The 25,418-nt window shown below is 52.2% G+C and overlaps 10 protein-coding genes and 1 non-coding gene across 11 annotated transcripts; 8 read left to right on the top strand and 3 right to left on the bottom strand.

Annotated features, from left to right (window-relative positions):
* Nucleotides 1–178: 178 nt before the first annotated feature.
* RHO25_000180 (uncharacterized protein) lies at nt 179–2,616 on the top strand (the record flags this gene model as incomplete). The annotated part of the gene is made up of 8 exons (XM_023592807.1): nt 179–287; nt 344–639; nt 733–751; nt 821–1,015; nt 1,077–1,366; nt 1,430–1,636; nt 1,701–2,209; nt 2,271–2,616. The coding sequence occupies 8 exons, from the start codon at nt 179–181 to the stop codon at nt 2,614–2,616; spliced, it is 1,971 nt and encodes a 656-aa protein (XP_023460204.1).
* Nucleotides 2,617–3,233: 617 nt separating this feature from the next.
* On the top strand, nt 3,234–5,142 carry RHO25_000179 (uncharacterized protein; the record flags this gene model as incomplete). Its single annotated transcript, XM_023592806.1, has 5 exons — nt 3,234–3,439; nt 3,501–3,663; nt 3,728–3,970; nt 4,029–4,223; nt 4,294–5,142. 5 exons carry the CDS (start codon nt 3,234–3,236, stop codon nt 5,140–5,142), a joined length of 1,656 nt encoding a protein of 551 aa, XP_023460205.1.
* Nucleotides 5,143–6,436: 1,294 nt separating this feature from the next.
* Nucleotides 6,437–6,525, top strand: RHO25_000178. The gene has a single exon. It is a non-coding gene; the product is annotated as a tRNA-Glu (tRNA).
* A 974-nt stretch (nt 6,526–7,499) lies between these two features.
* On the bottom strand, nt 7,500–10,155 carry RHO25_000177 (uncharacterized protein; the record flags this gene model as incomplete). Its single annotated transcript, XM_023592805.2, has 4 exons — nt 7,500–7,983; nt 8,048–8,317; nt 8,372–9,373; nt 10,118–10,155. The coding sequence occupies 4 exons, from the start codon at nt 10,153–10,155 to the stop codon at nt 7,500–7,502; spliced, it is 1,794 nt and encodes a 597-aa protein (XP_023460202.1).
* Nucleotides 10,156–12,407: 2,252 nt separating this feature from the next.
* Nucleotides 12,408–14,226, top strand: RHO25_000176 (uncharacterized protein; the record flags this gene model as incomplete). Its single annotated transcript, XM_023592804.2, has 2 exons — nt 12,408–13,788; nt 13,844–14,226. 2 exons carry the CDS (start codon nt 12,408–12,410, stop codon nt 14,224–14,226), a joined length of 1,764 nt encoding a protein of 587 aa, XP_023460203.1.
* Nucleotides 14,227–14,914: 688 nt separating this feature from the next.
* GGS1 (geranylgeranyl diphosphate synthase 1) lies at nt 14,915–16,477 on the top strand (the record flags this gene model as incomplete). The annotated part of the gene is made up of 1 exon (XM_023592803.2): nt 14,915–16,477. The coding sequence occupies one exon, from the start codon at nt 14,915–14,917 to the stop codon at nt 16,475–16,477; it is 1,563 nt and encodes a 520-aa protein (XP_023460200.2).
* Nucleotides 16,478–17,056: 579 nt separating this feature from the next.
* RHO25_000174 (uncharacterized protein) lies at nt 17,057–17,982 on the bottom strand (the record flags this gene model as incomplete). Its single annotated transcript, XM_023592802.2, has 2 exons — nt 17,057–17,430; nt 17,664–17,982. The coding sequence occupies 2 exons, from the start codon at nt 17,980–17,982 to the stop codon at nt 17,057–17,059; spliced, it is 693 nt and encodes a 230-aa protein (XP_023460201.1).
* A 326-nt stretch (nt 17,983–18,308) lies between these two features.
* RHO25_000173 (uncharacterized protein) lies at nt 18,309–19,559 on the top strand (the record flags this gene model as incomplete). The annotated part of the gene is made up of 2 exons (XM_023592801.2): nt 18,309–18,828; nt 18,886–19,559. 2 exons carry the CDS (start codon nt 18,309–18,311, stop codon nt 19,557–19,559), a joined length of 1,194 nt encoding a protein of 397 aa, XP_023459063.1.
* Nucleotides 19,560–19,956: 397 nt separating this feature from the next.
* RHO25_000172 (mitochondrial 54S ribosomal protein uL30m) lies at nt 19,957–20,232 on the bottom strand (the record flags this gene model as incomplete). Its single annotated transcript, XM_023592800.2, has 1 exon — nt 19,957–20,232. One exon carries the CDS (start codon nt 20,230–20,232, stop codon nt 19,957–19,959), a length of 276 nt encoding a protein of 91 aa, XP_023459062.1.
* Nucleotides 20,233–20,527: 295 nt separating this feature from the next.
* On the top strand, nt 20,528–22,825 carry RHO25_000171 (uncharacterized protein; the record flags this gene model as incomplete). The annotated part of the gene is made up of 1 exon (XM_023592799.2): nt 20,528–22,825. One exon carries the CDS (start codon nt 20,528–20,530, stop codon nt 22,823–22,825), a length of 2,298 nt encoding a protein of 765 aa, XP_023459065.1.
* A 323-nt stretch (nt 22,826–23,148) lies between these two features.
* On the top strand, nt 23,149–24,800 carry RHO25_000170 (uncharacterized protein; the record flags this gene model as incomplete). The annotated part of the gene is made up of 4 exons (XM_023592798.2): nt 23,149–23,262; nt 23,419–24,508; nt 24,559–24,704; nt 24,765–24,800. The coding sequence occupies 4 exons, from the start codon at nt 23,149–23,151 to the stop codon at nt 24,798–24,800; spliced, it is 1,386 nt and encodes a 461-aa protein (XP_023459064.1).
* Nucleotides 24,801–25,418: the final 618 nt, after the last annotated feature.

The following is a 25,418-nucleotide window of genomic DNA, read 5'->3' as shown; positions in this document are numbered from 1 at the left end:
CTATCTATTTGCCATCTCAGATGATTTCAAGAGGCCCCGCTCGTCGACATCATTTCCCTTTTCGGTCGGCTCCCAAAAGCCCACCCAGCTCGGCACTCCACATCACGGAGCTCGACACACGACTGCTTCTGCTTTCCAGGCACACTACTACTAAACAGCACTGCACATCCGCTCCGCCATGGACGCTGCGGCGATAGTGATCGGAGCTGTAACCACTCCTGAAGCATCGCGCAAACGCAAGCGCGCTCGGCAAGCATGCGATCACTGTCGCGCCAAGAAGATACGCTGTACGAACATTGTGCTCCAAGTGCATCATTCGCAACGAGTGCTGATACTCTATCAGGCAATGGAGAGAACGTCAATGAGCCGTGTCCTAACTGCATCGATCGGGGCAACGTTTGTGTGACGACAAGGAACTCTCGCCGAGTCCCACAAATTACTTCAGCTGTCCCTGCACCTACCAACACCGACTCGCCTGCGCCACCACAAGATGCCAATGTAACTGCAGACTCAGGGCTATCTGCAGACTCAGTGTTCGTGCACGATGACAATGCTGATACTACTGAGCAGGAAGAGGACGCGCTTCACGTATCACCGGACGCTCTGCGAGAGCGAAGCAGCATCTTGCCCAGTGACATGGTATGAACCCTTCAGCGTCCGCCCACTTCAGGGCGGAACCCCTTTCCGACAGTGGTGTTGTTAGCGTATATTGCTAACTCTCCTTCAATGCAGACTAACTGGGAATACCATGGTAGGTGCAGAGGCCGACATCATAACGAGATAGCGCACTGCCAGCAGTCAGGCTCACAACCACATACAGGTCCTCGTTCATTCCTCTCGATATGCTCAAGACCCGCAGTGAAATGGGTGAGCGAACAGACGGGCCGCTTAGACTTCTCAGAGACAGCTAGCCAGTTTGCGTCCGACATTTCTCGGCGGCTCAAGATGGATGCAGACCTCTCTGTTGCGCGAGCACCCGAGCCGGGTGCAGAGACCGCCTGGCGATACACAGAAGGTAATCAAAAAGATCTAAAACGATAAGTGAGGATCACGCTAACTTTCTACCACTTCTTCAGCATACTTCTCGACGGCCCTGGACGCCTCTCTTGGTGTCTTGTGCCGGCCTTGGTTCGAACGCCAGCTTTCCGCTCACCTGGCCGGTCGCCTCTGCGACAGTGGTCCAGCATGGCATGCTCTGAGGAACGTGGTCTACGCAGCCGGCTGTCGTATCGAATTGTCTAAGTCGCGGCTGTTCAAAGAGGCCAGTCAACAGGCGTGGCTGTACTTCGAGAACGCTCTCGCAGTGTACGCTCGACTGCTGTTTTACAAGACCTCGATCATGGGTGTCCAGGCCTTGACGCTGATGGTAAGTGTGCGCCACTGCGACTAGACACCATAGGGTGAAGGTTCATGCTCAAGCCATATGTAGGCCTACTACACGCAGAATATTGGCACTCCTTGTCTGGAATACATGCTTTCTGCGGATGCAGCCCGACTTGCGTTCGCCAAAGGACTCCATCGTGCGGCTCCTCCGTTCCAAGGAATGACCGAACAAGACGTTGAGCAACGCAACCGCATCTTCTGGGCAATATACTGCCTGGAGAAGCAGATTGCAAATCAATCTGGTCGTTCATCGGTATGTGCACCTTTGCTGGGCCATGGTAGTCTCCTATTTCTAAAGCTGATATCATTGATACAAGATGATTGACGATGACGAAGTTACATGCCCCCTGCCCAGGATGAATGCTTCTGGCGATGACGCATTCAACATTGCATACTGCGACAGTCTCGTACGAATTTCTCGGATATGCTCACGGATCGACAAACGACTCTCTGCAGTGCAATGCTCAACCATGGGGCCGGCTGTAACTACGCAAGTGGTCAATCAGTTGCATGCCGAGCTCGAAGGCTTGAAGAACTTACTGCACGACAAGTACAAGCTACATCTCGGCGCAAGAATCGATACAAGCTGTCTCCCGAAAGATTTCAGACTTGATCAGCTCGTGTACTTACAGTACACGTATCTTACTGCCATGCTAAATGTACACACCATCTGGGCCTATCCTTGGTTTCGGACACTCGTAGGCCTATCTACCGAGGACAAATACCGCGATCATATTTTACGCTCTACCGAAATTGTAGCACGAACCTCGCGCGAGATCGTAGTGATGACCGAACACATAAACTTCCGGGCTCAAACCACAGTCCCGTGAGTGCATGCTTCTTACTATTCCGCATCCAAGATTTGTGTGCTAATCTTGGTCGCTCAGGGTTGCATTCTTCGCACCGATATATGCAATGATCAGCCTTTTCATCTATTGCCTCGATCGTGGAAAGAGTTCATCAGATCTAGCCATGCTGGACATTGGAACCGGTTACTTTGCAAGACTTGGAATCGATAAAGAGTTCGCATTGTACGTCCCGTTTGTAAGGGCTATAACGTCTCTGGCATATGGACTCGAGGGATCGACACACCATCAGGAGCCCATCGTGCGAAGCGATGCGATTGAGATGCCGAATTTAGGCGAAGATTTCTGGCAGACTAGCCTTCTGGACGCTGATACTTTGATGCAGCTAGAAGATTGGAGCACCTTCTCCAGAACTAGCCCGGTCTAGATGGACTTGGATTGGATATTCTGAAGCCAGGTATTCGACCCTTGTACAGCACGACTTTGAAGTCAGGCTGTTGGAGATGCGCTTGCAGATCGGACCTCTCTATTGACCCGAAGCACCTGCCTCTGGAAAGAGCATTAAGTATATGCTTGTTAACTCAGCAACACAGTACGATTATGCTCTAAAAATCTACTCGAGACAAATCGGGCTTCTGGCGAAATCTGGTAGTTCGCTGCGAACTTGGAAGGTTCAGCACTCATCAGCCGAGTGCAGAGACACTGCCGCAATACAGAGACAGATGTGAGATTTAGATCTTTCCGCCCAACTTGCTTCAGTTCTCTGCAGAGCTACGAGGCTCAGAGCTCCTCATTACTGGTTGTCCGGATCCGCGAAGAGGGGCACGCTGTGGGGTTTGAGCACTAGTACAACGCTAAACTGCATTGAGTCGGAAAAGCCAATGGAGTGAATACATGTACAGCTTGCGACGCGAGACACATAGCGAGCAAAGGTAACAGTACAGCTTATTTACTGACAAGATGAACTCAAAGCAATAGGCTTTGGATGTCATCTCCTCTTTTTGCCCACAGCAACACTTCTCCATTCCTCGAAGGTCTTGGAATATGGCCAACTCCACACTCAATGCGCTCGTGCTGGGGTCCGTCTTCGTACTATGCGCTATTGTGCTCTCCAGCAAAGTATGGCAGATTGGACGTCGTCCTGCTGATATTCCTCCTGGTCCGCCAACTATTCCGATTTTAGGAAACTTGCATCAGATGCCTGTCGTGAATCCGCACATTCAGCTGCAAAAATGGGCTCAAGAATACGGGTGAGGCAGATCTCTCCGAGCAAATATCATGGAATCACTGATAGAGACTGAACATTCATAGCCCCATCTACTCGTTGATGCTCGGCACCACGACGATGATCGTTCTGTCCTCCGACGAGGCAGTCAAAGATCTTCTTGATCGCCGAAGCGGCAACTATTCGGATCGACCTAATATGTACATAGGCCAGACAATCGCCAGCGGTGGCCTGCGGTTGGTCGTCATGGTACGCATATTCGAATTTATGGTATCTAGGTCCAACAAATTTGCTGATTTGTATGAATACATAGCGCTATGGAAAGTTCTGGCGTATGATTCACAAGACGATTCACAACATTTTGAATATCAAAGCCGCTGTGACTTATGTTCCATACCAAGACTTGGAGAATAAGATCATGCTTCAAGGACTTCTTGACCAACCCGAGGACTTCCTTGCTCATATCCGTCGCTACACGTTCTCACTTTCGACACAAATAATCTTCGGATATCGTGCTCCAGATACGCAAGATCCTAATCTTCTACAACTATTTTGGGTAGGCAAGAGTGTAGATCCTCCAAGTGGGACCGAGATTCTGACATTGCGTTGTGTAGAGCTTCGAGCGCTGGGGCAAACTTGCTGGCAGTGCAAGTGCGCAGTTGGCGGATCTATTCCCCATCATCCAGTCTCTTCCTCGCGCTCTCTCGCTTAATATTGGTTATGCTGAGATGCTGCACAAGAAGGAGAAAGAGCTGTATGTACGACTTTGGATGCGAGCAAAGAATGCTTTGGAGAGCGGCAAAGGCACAGTACGTTCAACCACACCAAATATCCTTGAGGGTCATTTGTTTGTGAATTCCTAGCTAACCTTGCCCGTAGCCGTGCTTCTGCAACGATCTACTTCGAGCACAAAAGACGGAGAAATTCGACGATGATCAGGCAGCATACATCAGCGGCTCGCTGCTCGAAGCTGGTTCAGACACCACAGCATCGATTCTATATGGATTCATCCTGGCCTGTATCGTCTGGCCAGACGTACAGAAAAAGATTCAAGCAGAAATCGATCGCGTGGTAGGCTCCGAACGACTTCCGACGATCGAAGACTACCATCGACTACCATATGTTCGAGCTTGTATCAAAGAATCGCTTCGCTGGATGCCCACTGTAGTCCTCGGCGTGCCACACGCAGCAATACAGGAAGACAACTACAAAGGCTATCGCATCCCCGCAGGAGCAACTGTAATCAACAACGTCTGGGCCATTCATATGGATCCCAAACGCTCCCCATCACCGAGGACATTCAACCCAGATCGACTTGCCAACGATCCACGATCGCTGTACGAATCTGCTATGGGTGAAGCTTCGAAACGAGACAACTATGTGTTTGGAGCCGGACGTCGTCTCTGCCAGGGTATCCATATCGCAGAGCGATCTCTCTTTTTGGGCATCTCACGTCTGGTGTGGGCTTTTGACTTTTTGCCTACCATCGATACCGCCACGGGTAAGCCGATAAAGTACGACGGCGATGATCTGGTTGGAGGAATTACCGTCGAGCCCAGACACTATAATTGCAGAATTGTTCCTCGCGAAAAGCAGAAATCCAGTATCATTCGAGAGGCAGTTCGTAAAGATGCGGAGGACTTTCTTGATCCACGAACAGGCCAGTGGCGTAATATTCCAGAAGGCATGGCATTTAGTACATGGGTACCTGAAGAAGTCGAAGCGTAGGTTGGGATTTTTCGGACGTCCTTGATAAAGGGCGTGAACGAGTTCTTGAGCTGCATAGCTGAGCCACGAAGGTCGATCATTAGTAGTCTATATCTCTCGATAGTCGTTCGACTGTTGGCAATTATCTTCACTTTTGTTGCCTTCGGCAGCACGCATTCATGTGGAAGTACTAGGAGTGCAACACATACTCCTAGATCAAGAAAGTGTGTCAATAGATCTCCAGCGATCGTACAACGACTCCGTTATGGAGTACCCGAAGGCTAGCACGCAGTTTGCCCAAGTGATGGCTTCAAGCTGCTCACATCATATCGAAGCATTTCTCCCAAGAGTGATCGCGCGAGATTAATGTCAATGTTGAATTTCTTGACCAGCAGCAACAATGCTTCGTAGATACTAAATGTATTATATCCCTCTAGAAGTGCCTCTTGAAATTGCGAAAGCAACCAAGCTCTTTGGCAAATAGACGTTCAGACTGCTACGCAACTCGCTCAAGTAGAATCAGTCGATCCCGAGGTCACTGACACAACGCCGACAGTCTAGAAGTGATTTTCGATCGATCAAGAAGTCACTTGTTCGATAGATCGACCGTCTTCGAAGACTTCTCGCTCGGAGAATTGCCGTTGTGCCTTTCATTGCTGTTTCCGATACGCGTTGGGTCCGTCGAGCTCTTCAGAGCAGAGACAAAGCGTACATGATGACGCGTAGTATTCGAACAATCGAGCGTAGGAAATTGAGAAGCAAAAGGGCAATTTTCGAACGACGCTTTTTGTTGCTCACTGTCTTTCTGCCCAATAATTTGACTGACACATGAAGCTTCTGCTGATACATACCGCATTCAATTGCCTGGATATCGTTAAACATCTTGTGCCTGTCGTTGTGGCGCATGGGTGTGAAGCCGAATTCGATGGCGTTGGACGATTGTCAGGCTGATCGTTACAGCTCGTCGAGGCATTCACGTTCGGACATGATAAACAGCTCATTATAACAACTCTGCATAGTTTCATTTAAGATGAATGTCATTAGGTTCCAGCTGCTACAAGGCTCGCTGTCTGAGAAATTCTGCCAAGCTCATAACTCGTCAATGCTTATACAACCCCTCCAAGCAACTGAGCACTCTACAGCACATAAAGCTGATGAGGAACGTTGTAATAAGCTTATGAGTGTGCTGTAGAACGAGGTGACTGCCCATGAACGACTCCCAAATGCCCAAATGGCCCCCACGGCCTCCCCGTTCACTCACAGCCTTTTTACCAACCTCTATACTGTTTCTATCTTTCCAGAGCTGCCACGTTCCTCCGAATTGGTCCAGTGGTTAGGATCTCTCGTTTTCAGGCTCTTAGGAGTGATACCGTGATGGCCCGGGTTCGAATCCCGGATTCGGAATCAAGAACCCACTTTCCAGTGCCAAAACTGGCCTTTCTTTTTGCTTTTGTACCTTGCATCTGTTGTGAATCGATGCAGAGATACCACAGCTAGCTTTCCTTTTGCTCTGCTAGTCGTGGCGGTGTGGTGTGTGGGTGGTGCAAAGCCGAACGCCAAGCCATATCGCTTCAAGTGAAGTGGGTCTGCAGAGTCCAGCCAGAAATTTTCTGCACGCTTTTCCGCAACGACAATGGCATGGGCTGCAGGCTCTTTGTCCTAAGAGCGCGCTAGCGAATAAGTCTTCGTTGGGCTTGTCGTCCTGCATTGATTTTTGGATACCACCCGCTGGAGCTCCCGGCCACTTGCGCCGCGGCGTATTACTCAAGTCCCATGCCTCACGGGCAGCGGCCTCTTGGAGGTGATGTGTACAATAACAAACAACGATTGCGAGACAGTGGTTGTCAAACATGATCAGGGAGTAGCTTTTTCTTCCGTGAAATATTAAATATGTACAACATCAACTCCGTTTAACTCCTTTCAAATATTGTCAACGCATGTATGTTATCCAACACAAATCGCCTTGAAGCGGCCCACATCCCTCCTGCAGCCTTTCGGCTTCTCTCAACAGTCCTCGAACCCTCCATCTCCGCGACCCTGGTGATAAGAACTTGGCACTGGTAGAATCATGTCCGGCGACAAGGCAGTGAACATGTACTGACGAGTCACAGCAAGCTCTTGTAGAGCAAGCATCCGGTAAACATGATCTCCCAGGGCGTGGCAACCAGGTGGCTGGTGCATAGGCCTCAGCCGGGCTCCTTGATCCAAATGGCCAGTATGGCTCGGTGGAGAGCTAAATCAGTCCTTGGAGGCCAACCTCGAGGTGGACTTTTGTACTGATGACTTGCTTCAATCAATCAATGTACTGTAGGCAATTCCGGGATTCCGCTCAGCAACTTTCTACGAAAAGCCGCGCAGGATCCATGATATTTGTCACCTCACTCACTCCAGGCTGGCCTTCCCATCATGGAGTACATATTTCCCTGGTCCTGAGGATGCATCTGCTCGGGGTAGACAGGAACCTGCATTGGGTACACTTCCTGGGGCATAGACATGGCTGGGCCAGAGACGAATTGCATCTTCTGCCTCCTGGCAACTGGCTCCTCAGAGGGACTGGCCTTCCTCTTGCGGCTCATTGGCTTGCGGGCTCCATTATCCGCGGCACGCTCCTGCTGTGGCTCCTCCTTGTGGTCGTGGACACGCTTCATGTGGTCGAAGAGGTTGTAACGCCTTGGGAAGCCATTGCCAGGAATGCCTCGCTCGCAACCGGGATAGAAACAGAGATGGGGCCGCTCTCCGTGTCCGTGCATACCGTGTGCCTCTCTTTCGTGCCTCAGCAGGCATGCCGTGGATGAGAACTCTTGCTTGGAGCAGGACTCAACCTTGCAGCGGAAAGGCTTCAGGTGGGAGTCGATGAACTTGCTGTAATCGCAAGTGGTCAGTCATGTCTGCATAATTATTGGGGGAGGGATTTGAGGGATCGTACTCGTAGTTGCACTTGAGCTTTGTGGGCTTGTGCTGGCAGTTAGGGTCGCTGGCATAAGGACAGTGGTACAATCCATCGGCCTCGGGTCCCTTGGAGTATAGTGGATGGTTCCTGTGGCGTCCCTCGTCTCCTTCGCCAGTCACGCTACCAGTGGAGGAATTGGCCTTATGTGGGACAGAGTGGGTCGAGTCAGACCTCGACAAGGCCGGTGTCAATTCCTGGTGGTGCACGGGTAAGTGCGCGGGCACTGGGCGACCAGGTTGAACGAAGCTACGCCGCACGTCAGTATTGCAGGTTATGTCATGGCGCATTATATCATCGAACCTCATCTGCACCGCAGGTACTTGTTGCTCCTGCTCATACCGGACGAAGCCACCGAATTCCTCACTACCATGGGTGGACACAAAGGATGGACCCGAAATCATGCCTGGCGAAGACGTCTCCGGACGTGGGGGAGGAGTTGGCAGACCGTGGCCATGGAAGTCCTTGGCCAAGCTGGCAGAGTTACTTACTCTCGGATCGCCGTGTGCAACCATGCCAGACACATGTGATCGTGGCTGTTGAGCAGAGTGGTAGGTAACGGTCACCGGAGCATCCGTGCGTGGCAGCAATCGTCGAGGCGGAGAGCCGGATGGATCAGACACAGTCCTCCTTTGGAAATGCGAAGCAGGAGCCTCTGAATAGTGAACCATGGACTGAGTTGGGCCATACATCGCAGGCTGCGGTCCGCTAAAGGCAGGATAGTACGCGCTCATCTGTGGACCTGCTGGAATGGAAGCCGGGGATGAAACCATGCTGGCAGTGGACATATCCTGAGGGCCAGCTGTAAAGACAACGGGGCCGGATGTGGACCAATTTGTGGGCTCTCCAATGAAGGACAAATCCAAGCCGGGCGGCAGCAATGGGAAGTCCGTCTCGGGCACGTGTGTAAGGCTGTGCACAGTCTGGCTCTCATGGCTCAGAGCAGGCGACAAGCCCATATCTACAGCTCCTTGGCCAAATTGAGCCCACGACGAGGCGTCGTTCAGGGCTTGGGAATCCTGGCAGCTGGGCGCGGCACTATATGTGGGCCATTGGCGGCTGGCGGCCTTTGGAAGTGTGCTGTGGTCCGCGGAAGGTCCTGAAGTCCACGACTCCTCTGGCATTGAAGCCTGGCTCCATGATGAGTCGTACATGTCTGGGCAATCCGAAGAGGCACAGTCCGAGGCAGTGTCCGGTGGAGTCAATGGATAGGCTTCCGGATATATGGAGTGGCACCAGTTATTGACCTCTGTGGGCTGTGCAAACAGAACGGATCCGGGCTGGTGGAAGGAGTGAATCTCCTCACTACACACATGAGACGTCAGTTCGTGTCATCGTCGACAGCAGCAACGACACTGTGGTCTGTAAGCAACGTAATACAAGAAGAAACATAAACAAAACAAAAAATGGTCCCGTCCCGTGGCCGTGTAAAACAAGAGCGCGCCAGATGTGTCGAATGGAAACAGGAGGTACAGAGTCGCGGGCCAAACGTCGTTAAAAGTGCGTCGAACAGGATTGAAGGGATCCAAGGGTGGCGGCGGCAGATATTCGGTGAGGGTCAGAGTAGTCGACATTATCCAATGTGGGAGAGCTTCTCAACGATCCAAACAGGTAGCAAGACCATCTCTGCGGAGGGAACACCAGGAAACACAGATTGGGCCATCGAATCGCGCGGCCGCGCAGATTCTCTTCCTAATCCTTGGGATGATCCGTGTGGTAAAGGTCATATCCGCGATGCTGAGAACAGGTGACGAGCAACTCCACTGTGAATAAGTTGGAGGCTTCAAGCCGACCATGTGACTCAACACGCATTGGAGCGTAGAGACAATCCGTTCCGGCCTGGGAGTCCGCAATCAAGTCAAGTCCAAGGGAAGCAAGTCCATGGCAATCAAAGGTCCAATTCCATGTCCAAAGCCGGCTGGCAGAAGGGGTATCCGTGGAGTCCGTAGCAATGGTCTGATCTGAGAAATGAAATACAATACGATCTCGAACAGAGTTCAAGTACATTATCTTGCAAAGCAACGCTGTAGAACATAGAAAAGAAAGTACCTGGCGGCCAATTGATCCTCGCGGCTGCGAAATGTCATCCTGGAAAGTCCGATACGAGGCTACAGGAAGAGCCAAGTTTGTTTGTTGTCGTGTGTGTGTGAAGGTGTTATAGCAACACAAACGACGCGGATGATCGTTGCGGAGTAGGGAAGCTGTCCACTGGAGGAGAGAGGGAGAAGTAGTGGTTGATGTTGGGCAGCGTTGGGCAGAAAGACAGGCGAAGGTTGCAGAAACGGAAGCAGGAGGAACTGGAGCGCGGCCGGGCTCTTCATAAGGAAACGCTGGACTCCCTGGGGGCCGGGAGGGGAAGACTTCGGGTGGCTGAAGTGAGCTGACGCCAGCGGATGTGACGAGACGTGCTAGCGTGCATCGGCCCATGAGTAGCGCACGAATTAGCTCCGCGACTTCCTCGGCTCGCTCTGCACCTGCTGCGCTCGCACCTGCACCGCTCGACGTGGCAGCTCGACAGCGTGCGATTCATGCTGCGCGCACACCTCGTCGCCGTGCCGCTCGTCGCCAGCTGCACCGCCGTGCATCGCGCACATCGACTCACGACGACGGCGATGATGAGCTGACACGTGCGGCAGACTCAGCAGAGGCTGGTGCGGCGGAAGAATTGAGCAGCGCATCCTGGAGCCTCACCAACATTTCCCACTTCTCTTCATCTGCCATCCTTGCTCTCCAGCCACTTCACCTGGTGCTCGGCCTGTGCGACGGTGAGCTGCATCGCGAAGCCGACGCTGACTTCTCCGATCTGTGGTGCCTGATTGTCATTGCCAATCCGGGCTCCATTTCGGCCTCATTCTGCGCATTGGCAGCACAGCAGTCGAGAGCAGTGTTCGCAGCATGTTGGAACTTGGAAGCGACATCAACCCTGCAGCAGATGGACGTCACCTCAAAGCCATTGCTCTTCGCTTCTGGAAAGATTGGCCGCAAGTCTCCGAAATCTGGACACGCTGAGACGTGAGCAGCGTTTCACATATCATGCCGAGTCAGGGCGCTCTGCAGATCTCTTTGGCCTCTTCGTACGGGCTGGACGTCGAATCGTTTGCGATGCTACCGTCGTATCTGTCGCTATTTTCATTGCGCGAAGCAGCCCAGGAGCAACTGGGCGCGTAGACTTCTACCGAGCAACGTGGTTGCGCAACGATATCGTCTATCTGCACCTGCGCAGCACAGCGACAGCGTCATTGTGCAATGGTATGCCTTCCTATCGCTTACCGACCAGGCCACAACCGCCACCACCTGCGCCATCTGCTACGCAACACGACATGTTGATCGATTTGTGCTTGTGCACAATCACCGCAGCAGCATGGCCAGACCAGGACTCTGGATCCAAAGAACTCCTCCGTGAATCGTTGCACGCGAGCGGCATGCAGTTCCTCGACCAGGTGAATTTGCATGGCCACAGCATGCGGCCTGAGTACAGCCAGAAGTGTTCTTCTAGCACTCCATTGTGCAGTCCTGGGCGGCCAACAGAGAACAGCGCAGCCTTCCGCAGTATACCATGACTGACTGCCGGTGATGTTCGTCAGATTTCGACATCGCTAGGCGTTCGACTGTGCCTGCGCATTGGGGCTTGAACACAGCACGGCCTGTCGGAGTGTTCAAGTTCGTACGTCATTCCTAGAAGCGGATCGCATGGCTTGGCTCTACTCGTACCACAGAACCACGAGCTGTAGAACATTGCTGCACCGCGAACCATGCGCTGACATGTGGTGCTGTGCGTGGTGCTCTTTCCAAATGTGCACGAACTGCTGACCATTCTGTAGTGGCGAGTTCCAGATTTCTGCACATGTCTTCCACAAAAGCGCTATGCATAGCACATTCTCGCACTCGGTCAGTTCGTCGGCCTCCGATAACGCTTCGAACATCGCACAACATCCACCATTGCTTGACCGCAAACCAGGAACACGACGGGCCTGGCCGGCCTGGAATCGGTGCAAGGGTTCCTCTTCTTGCACCAGCGGACCGTGCCGACATCTTATCAAAAGGCTTCGTTCTCTTCATGTGCGCAGGAGATATCTCGGATGGTCAACAAAGCATCATAGTTCTTGCCAAGCCTTTACAGATCTTTAATAACTGACCGTCGTGATTCCTTCTCATGCGGACCATGGGCGGCTGCAACGCGGAGCTACCTCGACATGATGTTATTGTTCGAAGTCATGCTGCCATATATATAAGATGGATTGTGGATACCATGTAGGTGCTGTTGGCCTTTCACTGACCTCATTATCATTGTCTATCATCCCCTCGATTCCTTCCTGCTATCGACTGCACAGGTTTCAGCATGGCAGAAGAAGCAGTCGGACTACAACGTGCTTCCTCAGGAGCTCGCAGATCTTCGAGCGAATCCTCCTTGAGCGACAAGGACCACGAAAAGCACAACGACTTCGGAACCGACGTTCGCCACCCCAATCACGATCCGAATCATGGAGCGATACCAGAGAGACCTCTTACCAAGGTCCACACGCACGAACCTTATCCCGTCGACGTTGTCAATCTCCCTTATCGAACGCTTACCGCCGAAGCTGGCGATCGGATGCGCGAGTATACGGAGGAAACAGCGACCGGTCTCCAACCTGTCATCTCAATTAAACGAACCAAGACCGGTGAAGCGAAGCCCCAAGAGTACTCTCTCGTCACATTTGTCGAAAATGATCCCGACAATCCGAAGAACTGGTCAAAGGCCTATAAATGGTATTGTACCATGGTCGTTGCAATCACCTGCTTCGCCGTGGCCTTCAATAGTGCTGTGATCACTGCAGACCTGGTCGGACCAGCCGAGACATTTGGCGTCAGCGAAGAAGTCAGTCTGTTGACTATCACGCTCTTCGTTGTTGGTTTTGGTGTTGGACCTATGGCTTTTGCTCCCATGAGCGAGATTCTTGGCAGGAGAATCATGTACGCGAGCACGCTGCTGGTCGCTGTGATCTTCATCATTCCTTGCGCAGTCGCGAAGAACATTGGAACTTTGCTGGTGTGTCGAGCGATCGATGGTATTGCATTTTCTGCTCCGATGACTCTGGTCGGAGGCACACTAGCAGATTTCTGGAGGAATGAAGAGAGAGGAGTTCCCATGGCTGCATTCAGTGCTGCACCATTCATCGGCCCTGCTATTGGACCACTAATTGGAGGCTTCACAGCTGATCATTTGGGCTGGAGATGGCTTTACTGGCTCCAGTTGATCTTGTCTGGAGCATGCTACATCTTGATCACCTTCACCGTACCGGAGACTTACGCACCAACTATCCTCGCCCGACGAGCTAAGAAACTGAGAAAAGAGACTGGGAACGACTCATACGTGACCGAAGTGGACCTGGACCTACGACCACTCAGCGAGAGACTACGAGTCTTCTTGTTGAGACCATTTCAATTGCTCTTCCAAGAGCTGATTGTCATGTTCATCTCGCTCTACATGTCTGTCCTCTATGGATTGCTCTATATGTTCTTTCTAGCATATCCAATTGTCTTCCAGGAGGGGAAAGGATACTCTGCATCTATCACTGGCTTGATGTTCATTCCTTTGGCGATTGGAGTTGTGATGAGTGCTTTCTTCTCGCCTTGGGTGAATAAGCACTACCTCAAGCAGGTTAAGAAGTATAACGGGAAGCCTCCGGCTGAGGTTCGCTTGATTCCGATGATGTATTCGTGTTGGTTTATTCCAGTCGGTAAGTGTATTGCCAGAGTCGATTACTCATTTTCGGAGACTGACATTTCCAACAGGGCTGTTCATCTTCGCCTGGACATCATATCCACGCCTGACCTGGTTTGCTCCTGCTTTTGGAGGTTGGTTTGTTGGCTTCGGATTTATCTTCCTTTACAACAGCGCCAACAACTATTTGGTCGACACTTATCAGCACCAAGCAGCAAGTGCTCTTGCCGCAAAGACCTTCCTCAGATCACTCTGGGGCGCGGCTGTCGTACTGTTCACCATCCAGATGTACCACCGACTTGGCGACCAATGGGCTTCAACCCTTTTGGCATTCATCGGGCTGGCGTGCTGCGCCATTCCGTACGTGTTCTATTACAAGGGAGCAGCGATTCGAAGATTCTCCAAGTTCGCGTATGCCGGTGATGAGGAGAGCAACACCACAGGCGTACAGTAATGGGGCGATGACTGAATAGAGAAGGCTCGGATGCTTCTGCGGTAATAGCGAGACAGCAGCCGCGTTTTGTACCGATAGTAATGATACCCACATCGCATTTGTAGCAACATTATCCTTCCTGAGATTTAATCAAGACTCAACGCGCACGCACTCCTCTCTGCTGCAGTCAGCAATACCAGGACCATGCTACACTGGAGTTGTTGGTTGTACGCGGCCACAAGAAGTGGCGATGGGTAATCCCGGTTGCCGACAAACGCCTGTTCGCACTTGAACCACAGGAACTTCTGGGCACCAGAGCGCTGGACCAGGCGATCAGTACTGCTAGCTCGCGGTTCCTGATGATCATAACGAGTCGTGGTCGACGGAGGTGGCGCTTCAGAGATATTGGCTGATCTTGTGCTTAGCGGCCCAACTTGTGACCTGTGCTGGTTCATTGACAAGCCACCGGGCCGCGGCGAGGAGACCTCACGACGCAGGCCGCAAGCATGTCCGGAGCTATACAGCTCTGGCAGTAGACGACATTGTTCTCACGCGGGTTTTGTATCTGTGTATCTGACTGACCCAGGCGGTCGGCTCGGTCGGCTTCATATTGTCCCGGCAGCTGGCGACTTGACCGCATTCGGGAGCTCCACTGCACGAGCGAGCGAGCTTGTGACAGCTGCATATGCACAGCTGCTTGAACACGACTATGCCCATGACAGCGGGCCTGGGGGGTCTGCGTGCCACGACTCCCACCTACAACACCACCCCCAGCGCCTCGAGCACCGACATACCCAACGGCACCACCCCGACCAAGAAGTACAGCCTCTTCCCCTCCGTTGCACTGCGCGAGAGTCCGCCCTTCACCACACCTCCGGCCGCAAACAAGACCCGCTCGGATTCATTGTCGCGCGCCGATGGACGCTCCAGCCGCTTTGTCGAACAGATGAACTCCACCTCCACCTTCCTCTCGCTCGAAAGTCCTTCTCCACCTTCGTCCTCCCACGCCATAAACCCTGCGACTATCCCCACGCGAACGAGCTCTAACCGAGCAGCCTCCAACGGCAACCACTCCAACGACCGCGAGCGTAAACTATCCAAGAAACACCGCAGCCAATACAGTCTGGGGTCAGTGCCCGAGAGCAGGCGCTACCCCGAAGTCGACGAGCGTGTGTGGATGTCGCAAGGACGAAATTATGGCCACAAGGCGGGCACCAGTACGGCGTCGCGGGACTTCTCGCGAGACAATCAGTCGCCGCCTACAGTCATTGGTGCCGACCTGATCGATGGCAGCGGCAGCAGCTGGAGCCAAGAGAAGGAGAACATCCTCAAAGGGCCATATGCCTACCTCGAATCGCACCCAGGCAAGGACATTCGGTCACAGCTCATCAGTGCCTTCAACGAGTGGCTGCAGGTTCCTGCGTCCTCGCTTGCGGTGATCACTCGAGCAGTGGCCCTGCTGCATACCGCATCACTTCTGATCGATGATGTCGAGGACAATTCGCAGCTGCGGAGGGGCATTCCCGTTGCCCATTCGATCTTTGGAACTGCACAAACGATCAACAGCGCCAACTACGTTTACTTTTGTGCCCTGCAAGAGCTGATGACACTCAACAACCCCCTCGTCATTCAAATCTACACAGGAGAACTCCTAAACCTCCATCGTGGCCAAGGCATGGACCTCTTCTGGCGCGACACCCTGACATGTCCCACCGAAGACGACTACCTCGAGATGGTCGGCAACAAAACCGGAGGCTTATTCCGACTAGCCATCAAGCTGATGTGCGCCGAAAGTCCTTCACACAACTACAATCCCAACCCCGACCTCCCCCATCAGCCAGCAGATTACGTTCCCCTGGTCAACACAATCGGCCTTCTCTTCCAAATCCTAGACGACTACCGCAACCTCTCAGATACCATTTACACCCAAAACAAAGGCCTTTGCGAAGATCTCACTGAAGGGAAATTCTCCTTTCCCATCATCCACGCGATCCGATCCGATCCCAATAATTTAGTTTTGATCAATATTCTGAAACAAAAGACGAATGATGATGAGGTGAAGAGGTATGCGGTGCAGTATATGGAGAACTGTGGCAGTTTTTCGTATACTCGGCGAGTTCTAAGGGGTTTGACGAAGAAAGCTATGACGTTGGCGGATGAGATTGATGTGAGGGATGGGGCGCAGCAGGGGAAAGGGGAGTCTGTGAAGCTGATTCTGGAAAAGTTGAGAGTGGATAATGGGAAGCATTCGAGGGGGAGTGCTAGTGCTTGAGGGACTGCGAGCGGAGACGAGCAGAGATGTCAATAAGGCACTGAAGCCTTAGGAGCACGACGAGATGTGTCGAGAGCTTGAGCCAAAAGGATTGCAGCTGGCAGGCCATTTATGCTGGAAAAGAAAGCTGAGATGTGAAAACGGGGGGTCATTGTTGAATTTCGCGTTTTTAGCTTGGCTTTTCTCATGATACCAATTTGAACGAGGTCACGATATTTTGGAGATGATGCGAATCTTTCCCTTACTTCCAGACTTGTCTTTGTGTTTATTCAACGGCGCCTCAGAGAAAGTGCTGCTGGGAGAAAGAGATGAGAGACGTTCACAGAGAGATTTGAACTTTGTTCGCCATTTCCATATTGACACAGTAATAGCATTTTCGCATACAGTACTTTCCTGTACAGTCCAACCAAACCCCTTTCCAGACGCCGCGACACCGTTTGAACCATTTCCCATATGAGCGTGTCATTAACATGACCACCGTTCGCACCTCTTCGATTTCTTCTCGTCCAAGCCGGAGAGGTTTTCACAGTGCTTGCGAGGCAGATCTCAGCTCTCCAACCGGATTGCAGGTGAGCTCTGCTAGACCTTGACCTCCGCGGCCAACTTCCTCGCCAGCTTGTTCAAATCCGCATAAGCCTCTTTCCACTCATCCGCGCTCTCCGTTGCGCCCTTTCCAGTATTCGGCGTCAACATCACCACACTCGTCGGTCGCTTCGTAGACCCCGCAGCACCCAACTCCGCTCGCGATGGGACGTAAATGTACGGAATTCCGTGATCTTCGCACAGCACTGGAATATGCGAAATCACATCCATGGGGCTGATATCCGCGGCCAGAATGACGATTCCGGAAGGTAAATTGGCCGGGTTGAGGGATGTGGGTGTTGCGACGGGGGATTTGCGAATCGATTTGACGCATTCTTTTACGCCGCGCTTTAGGGCTTTGGATTTGGCAGCTGGAGGTATGTTAGGAAATCTGCCCATGTGGAGAGTTTGGGTTCCTCGATTATGAGATCTTGTGACAGGGGTTGACGCCTGTCTAGGACTGCTGAAGAGGATGATGCTGTTGCAGATGTTGCGCGCTGTACTGTCGATGTCGTGGTTGTTGTTGTATGGGAAGGGGGAAATTGTGGTGTGCGAGGATTATGATGATGAATGGTACTGGGGGGACTACGAGACTGGGACTCACCCTTCTTTACGGATTTGAGAACTTTTTTCTGGTCTTTTTCGCTGGCTAGTGGGTTTGCGAAGGGGACGAGAGCTGCGATGCCGACGACAGAGAGTGCTTTGCCGTCTGATTGCTCCTCCTTGGGCGCGACGACAGAGACTTCGGTGTTGTCGATGTCCATTACTGATTCGTCTACGCCTTCGCTCTTGCGCGACTTCTTCGATTTCTTCTCTTTCTTTGGCGTAGGCGCTGCATCGGCGTCGACCTCTTCGTGCTTGCGCTTCTTCTCCTTCTTCTCTTTCTTGGCCGCGATTTCGGCCTCTGTCTTATCCTTGCCCATGATGAAGGCGACTATCGGGTGGCAGCGGTGTCGCGAGTATGGAGTTGATAGGATGCGGTTGGTGTCGTGGTTAACGCAGTTTTCTCCGCTGGAGCTCAAGCTCAAAAATTACGGCGAGGCAGGTCGGCTCGAGGCGCAGATGGAAAGCTTGGCATCGCATTGAAACTCCACTGCAGCTACGGCATCCCATCGCCCCATCATCAGCGCTGCAGCATCCTTCCGAACGGCGAAATGTAGGGCTGCGATGCGGAGACACTGTAGTGTACTAGCAAGTCTCAAAATGGCGCCATGCTCCTTCTTCTCCTTCTGTCTACACACGATTCAGCATGATCCTAAAGCTCTCCCTCTGGACTGCAGCAGTTGCAGCAACAACATCATGTTCTTCTCCCGGCCAATCTCATGATGAGCTTCATAATGATCTTACAGAGGCTTTTGCAAGCAGACAATACTTCTACATCGGAGGACAATATATCAATTATACCTTACCAACATCGAACACCACAAGCCGCTACATGGTCGGCCAGATCTATGTCGAACACCTTATCCCTCCCAAAACCACCAAGTCCAACCCAGTCGTATTGATACACGGCAATGCTCAGTCAGGCACAAACTTTCTGAATACCCCAGACGGGCGTGAAGGCTGGGCATCGCATCTGCTCCGCACAGGCTATGAGGTCTACATCACAGACCAAGCAGCTCGAGGAAGGTCACCATACCTACCTGGCCATGATGGGGACTTGACGGCCTTTTCCACACAGCAAATCGAATCGCAATTCACCGCACCAGAGAAGCGAGATCCACTTCCTTATCCTCAAGCAGCAGGGCATACTCAATGGCCGGGCGAAGGTGAGGCCAGGTAGCGCGGTGTGTAATCTTGACGACCAGAGCTAACCTTCCGCGTAGGCACAGTTGGCGACCCCATTTTTGACGACTTCTACGCGTCTCAGGTCCCAGCTCTGATCAACGGCACTATCCAGGCATCCTACAACAATGCTTCATACACTGCGCTCCTCCAAAGGATAGGAAGGCCTAGCTTCGTCTTTACACACTCTCAATCAGGCCCTTGGGGATTCCAGCTCGCAGATACCGTTCCTCATCTTGTCCAAGGTCTCGTGAGCATGGAGCCGCAAGGACCTCCTTTCCAGAATTGGATAGGTTCACCATTTGCACAAGGCTACACTACTACTGGTGGTGCCCGGCGTTATGGCCTCACTAATCTACCACTACATTATGATCCACCGCTTGAGGATGACGATGCAAGTCTCTTGCGGACAGAGGTCGTGCCTGCAAGGAACTCGAACTCTTCAGACTGTACAAGACAAGCCGAGCCGGCGAGACAGCTGGCTCATCTGTCACACGTGGCACATCTAGTCTTAACTGGTGAGGCGAGCTATCATGACGTGTATGATTACTGTACAGTAAATTACATGAGGCAGGCAGGATTGGAAGTAGATTTTGTCTCCCTCGGCGACGTAGGAATCCACGGCAACGGACATTTCCTGTTCTTGGAAAAGAACAGCCTTGAGATTTTGGAGAATGTGGTGTTGCCATGGCTTGAGGCACAGACCAAGTTATAGCCTCGTCTCAAAGACATTGAATGCGAATCTCGAATATTCTTTTCTCGTAGTGCTTGCGTATCAGCGACCTGCCGTAGTCGGTGCGCTTCTCCCTCCATATCGCCTCGCGTGCTCGCCGTAGCCACATTGCAGCTCATGAGAGTATCCGTATCTCGTTCCGCTCACGGAGATTTCCAGCCTTTTGCCCACATTCGGACGTGCAGCTGGCTTTTGGTCAAACTGTGTAAGCGCATGCGGTTCATGGTTCTGTGTCATGTCTGCACGCTTTCCATCTTCTTTTTGCTACAAGATCGACTCCATTGCTTCTATCATGCACGTTCCTGCATCGAATCTTGCGGCGTGCGTAGCAGTTCTCCTTTCCCCTTCAAAACATTCTTCCCTCAGAGCCGTTCCCTCTTCAATTTGCTCCCCTCGCATCTCTCGCTCTGCTCTCTACCCAGAATCCAGGATCAGGTCTCCTTAATTCCTTCATCTCCGACGTTGTGAGTGGCTTTTCGACTTCTGCGACATCGACGAGTTCTTTGACTGCGAAAATTTGGCCAGCGACGGATTGTGAGACCGGGTGGTAGACGGTGGTCATGCGCTTCTTGAGGCCGAGCGCGTGCAGCACTCCTGATGTCTTTCTGGGCAGACCGATGGCTGATCGGAGGAGTGTAATGCGGAAATATGCCATTGTGGAGTGATTTGTTGTGGTGATGGTCGTAATCAGAGGTTCAATGGCAACGCCGAGGAGAGACGGAGGTTCGCGACTCCAGCTTCACTCCGCGACCAACTTTAACTAGCTCCATTGGCATGCTGTGGGCGGACCCCCGTCCGACCATGACACGACACTGAACACGAGATACGCGACAACAGTGGCACAGGGCCTACGCTCCGATCGTCGCAAGCGAATCATCCATTCCAGTCGCGACTACAGCATCAACACTTAGGCGGAGCCACCGCGACGAGACCTCAAGGCTCCAGCCATCATGAACGACCCGCCGCCTATCGAGAACCCAACACTACGCCTGGCTGAGCTGTTGCGCAATCCCGACGATTTGGACAAGCTACCCTCATTACGACAAGAGTTCACGCGCAAGAAGTCGACCATCGACGCCCAGCTCAAGCATGGCCTCTCCGAGCAGCTCCAGATCACCCAGCAGGGCATGTCGTCGATTCAGACAGGCCAGCACACCGTGCAGCTTATAAAAGAGGAGATGATGAAGATTGACAAGCTTTGCGCCGAAGCTCAGGGCATGATTGAAGACTTTCCCGAGATCAACAAGATGAGCATCATGCAGCGCAACTTCGCCGCAGTGGAGGACATGAAGGAGAAGATCAAGTCGTTTGGCAGAGAGTTGCAGGTGCTGGAAGAGCTGTTGCGAGAGGATGATGACGATCTGGAAACACAGCCGAATCTGCTAGCCATTCACGCCGGTCTGTCCGAGCTGAGGGACGTGAGGGATCGTGCCATGGATCAAGTCAAGGGACATGCCGAGGGAGAGTCGGGACTGGAACTGATCGAGAATTTGCCTCTGGAGAGCGGCGTCACCTTGAGAGACCACTTCACGAAGCTGGACGATGTGGTAGAGTGGTTCGATGAGCATGTGGGACAGGCTTGCATCAATCTCATTGGACTTGTGCAGGCAGGCAATAATGGACTGGTTGTGAGACTGGGACTTGTTATCGAGGAAGAGGAGAAGAAAGATCGACAGACAAAGGCTTTACAAGACGCGCAAAGAGAGTTCCAAGATGTGGCGCAAAGATTCAAGAGCATCAATGTGGGACAGAGAGAGCTTCGAGGCTACAAGAAGAAGTTCTTACAGGCCATCGAATACAGTGCAGCCGCACAATTCGACCAAGTCAAGCAGGCCTTTGATGAGGATCCAGAAAAGCTCGAAAAGGCGTGCAGATGGTACTTTAACGACCTGAACACAGTCAAGCTGGGAATGCAGGACCTTATGCCGAAGAAGTGGAAGATCTTCAAAACGTATTGCAACATCTACCATAACCTTATGCACGATTTTCTCGTGGCACGTTTAGACGACAGCAACATCACACCTGTGCACATGCTCGCGATTCTCAATTGGGTGGAGAAGTACTATAGCAAGATGGCCCGTCTGGGGATCAAGCAAGAGGAGCTCAAGCCTCACGTCATCGACGAACGTGAGACGGAGCTGGTGCGAGACTACCGTAATCTCATCACGAAGGCCGTCGAGCAATGGATGGATCGCATGGCAACATCCGATCGACGCACGTTCGTCTCTAGGGAAGAGGGCAGCTTGGATCAGGACGCCAATGAACACCTCCATACGAAGACGTTGGGAGACATGTGGACTATGCTGCGCGAGCAGCTATCGGTCGCAGAGTCATCCGGTCGCCCAGATGTTGTGGAGGGCGTGGTGGATGCCATGATGCGGGCTCTGCGGGAGAGACAGCAAATGTGGCAAAGGCTTATCGACGACGAATTCCGCAAGATCGAGAATGCGCCAGACCCCACAGCTCTTGAGGGAGTTGGTACATTCCAAGAATGGCTCGTGGCCATCGCCAACGATCAAATCGCCAACATCGACGAGGACTCTGGCAGTGTCTCGTTCTTGACACGATTCAAGCAGGACTATGAGCCTCTGGTCAGTCCGGCATATGCTGTGACAAGCACCGCTGACCACGAGTCTTTGATCAATGGATACGTCGATTTGGCTACGCATTGCATGTCGATATTCGCAGCAGTCATCTTCGCGACAGATATCAGACCAGTGCTGACCGAGTTTTTCACACCTGTATGGTATGGAAAGAAGACCATGGCATCCATCACCACAACCTTCGAAGATTACCTCAAAGATTTTACTGGAATTCTGCATCCTTCACTTCAGGACATCTTCGTCGAGGAGCTCTCGGATGCTCTCCTTGTGCGCTATCTGTCCAGTGTGCGAAACAAGGGTGTCAAGTTCAGACGATCCGATCCGTTCACCGAGAAGATCAAGGAGGATGTTGTTACTGTCTTTAACTTCTTCAATCAACATCCTGACATCTTCGAAGTGATCAAGGACAAATGGAGAGTCATATCTTCATTTGGAGATTTGTTGAGTGCGGAGAAGGGGCCTGGTGTCGTGAGAGCGTTCGAAAACATGAAGAACTCATATTGGGATGTGCAGATTGGCTGGGTTGAGGCTGTCTTGAGGAGTAGAGATGATTATGGCAGAGATATGCTGAGCGGGGTGAAGAGCGCGGCCGCTGCGTGGAACGGCGAGAGAGGAGTGGAAACGGTTATGAGCAAGGTCAAATGAAGGAAGAGGCGGATGGGAGTGGTATTGGTCTTTGATTGTTCCCAGCGAGGAGTTTGGGCGTATGTTGTTGTACAGGCAGGACGTGATACCCAGCCTATTTTATCCAATGCAACCTGTACATATATATGCTCTACGGTTGCAGCATGTCATTTCACTTGGTTTTTGCTCTTGCCGTCTTACCTCCCACGATGCGTTCTTTCTGTCCCAGATCGTGCTGACTCATGCGCATGCGGGATGTAAACTTCCCTCAACACGGCTTTTTCGAGCATGACTGAACTTGCAACACTCACACAATCACAGCACAAAGTGTCACGTAAGTCACGATGGACTACCTCATCCGCTACAGACAGATGCATGAAACCTTTCGACAGCCGGAGACAGAGGCACTGGCAGAGCTCAACGGTTTCACCATAGATTGGATCTCGTACTCAAACGACGTAGGTGAACATCCAACAGGTAGGCGAAGGGCAGCTGTGCACCCACAACATGTTCTCGTGCTGCTTCGTGTGTGAAGTTTTGCCACAAGGTCGGTACTCTCACAGTTGCCTTTCGCCTACGTGGCATGGCCGAATTATTTGCTCACTCTGCCTTAGTCTCCATTCGCGATTGTCCGTTTTCCAGACAACATCGACCCGTTGATTGCAGCTCAAGCACTTACATCCCGCTCAATACTTATCTGGAGTGTGCACGAACTATGGGGCGATGGCAAAGACTACTCGTCACTTCACACTGATATTCGAACAAGAACCTCGCATCTATGGTCTTCATATCGAACACCTTCTTTCCGTTTTGTTTGTGATAGCCACCGCCACAGTCGTCCGACGTCCGAACAACGAGCCACTTTTGAGGCCCTCGATTACCTAGACTTCCAAGGCCCCATCAGGATGAAAGATCCTGACCACCTGTTCACGATCTTCGAGGATTACGATTTGCACCAAAAGGTTCCCAAGCGTGTCTGCTTTGGCAGAATGCTTGCCGAGAGCAATGGCAAAGCGGTCATCAAATACAATCTCAAAAAGCGGAAGTATATTGCAACTACATCCATGGATGCGGAATTGTCCCTTATTACTGCTAACATTGCTCTCTGCCGTCCCGGAACTCTCGCATATGATCCGTTCATGGGCACAGGCTCTTTTCCTCTGGCAGCGGCACATTTCGGCTCGACTGTTTTCGGTTCTGATTTTGACGGGAGAAGTATTCGAGGGAAGAAAGGCCGGAATGTTGCAGGCAACTTTGAGCAATATGGTACTTCTGCCCACTATCTCGATGGTTTTGCAGCGGATCTAACGCACACGCCTTTGCGGAAGCAAAGAGTGCTGAATGCAATCATTTGCGATCCTCCATATGGTGTGAGAGAAGGACTGAAAGTGCTGGGTTCGACACGGGACTACCTCCAGCAGGAAGTCGTTCTCCGGGATGGCACTTTGGCACATCTCAGAGAGGATTACATCCCCCCAAGAAAACCTTACAGCTTTCTGAGGATGCTCGATGACATCCTAGATTTCAGTAGCGAGATGTTGGTCGATGGCGGCAGACTCAGCATGTGGATGCCTGTTGCCGGGTCCAGCGAAGAAGAAGTCAACGAAGCTGGAGCTCAAATCGACGCCCCGGTGGAAGAGTACGCAACGCCGCAACACCCTTCGCTCCAGCTTGTGAGCCAATGCAGACAAGACTTCAACAAGTGTAAGTGTTGCTGTCGCGATCATCCGAACCTTCAAATTGACAGGCTGCAGGGTCACGACGTTTGCTTACCTATAAACGGTTCGAGGATGCGAGTGTCGACGCTCAAGCCGCAGCCGCGTACCAAATGCAGAGACTGAAAATACAAGCGGCCGATGCTGATGGCACGGCTGACGACCTCAATGGTTTCCGGAGAAAGGTCCGCCATCTTTTCCCCTCACTGATTGCCATGTCCGCTTTCTTACTGACTGCCCAACAGTACTTCCAAGGCTTTCGAGAACCCGTCAAGACATGATCACCAGCAACACCTCATCGCATGGCTCACCAGCTCGATCGTGAAGAGTTTCACCCTTGTGGCTTCTTCACGATCGCGGTCTTCAGAGCAATAGCCACCTGACGAACGAAGCAATCTTGCCACCAAGATCGAGCCACCTCGAAGTCCGTTTGTTACCGCTGTCTCGTGTCGAGGCCCTGTGGTAGCCTTCTTCAGCCTTCTCCTGTGCCTCACTTACGACTACGAACCTTGTAGCCATATGTGCCTTGGCATAATGGACCCCGTGAGCATGGATTCGAACAGTCATAATCAGGTTTTTGGGGGACTCTTCGTATTCAACATCGCGATGAACGAGTGAGCAGTGCGTCGTCTTCGTGGTCGAGGCTGTGTCTGTGGTGCCTGAAACTCGAACGAATGCTTCTTCAGAGACGACAGGAGTGTGGTCGACGTTGGCCAAGAGTATGGTTGTTGCAGGAGCCTAGCGAAGGGAGAGGCGTTCGTTGATAGGACCCTGGGCGACGTCAACCTGCGTGCGAATGACTCAGAAGATCTGTTGAACTTTTGGTGGGTGTCGGATGCAGAGTGGTGTTGCTGGTCGTCCGCAATACCGTCTAGCAAGTAGGTGTACAGTAGCATTCA

The sequence above is a fragment of the Cercospora beticola genome, chromosome 1 (genome assembly GCF_033473495.1).
Source record: "Cercospora beticola chromosome 1, complete sequence".
In the NCBI taxonomy this organism is placed as follows: Eukaryota; Fungi; Ascomycota; class Dothideomycetes; order Mycosphaerellales; family Mycosphaerellaceae; genus Cercospora; species Cercospora beticola.
This window is presented reverse-complemented; position numbering and strand designations above follow the sequence as displayed.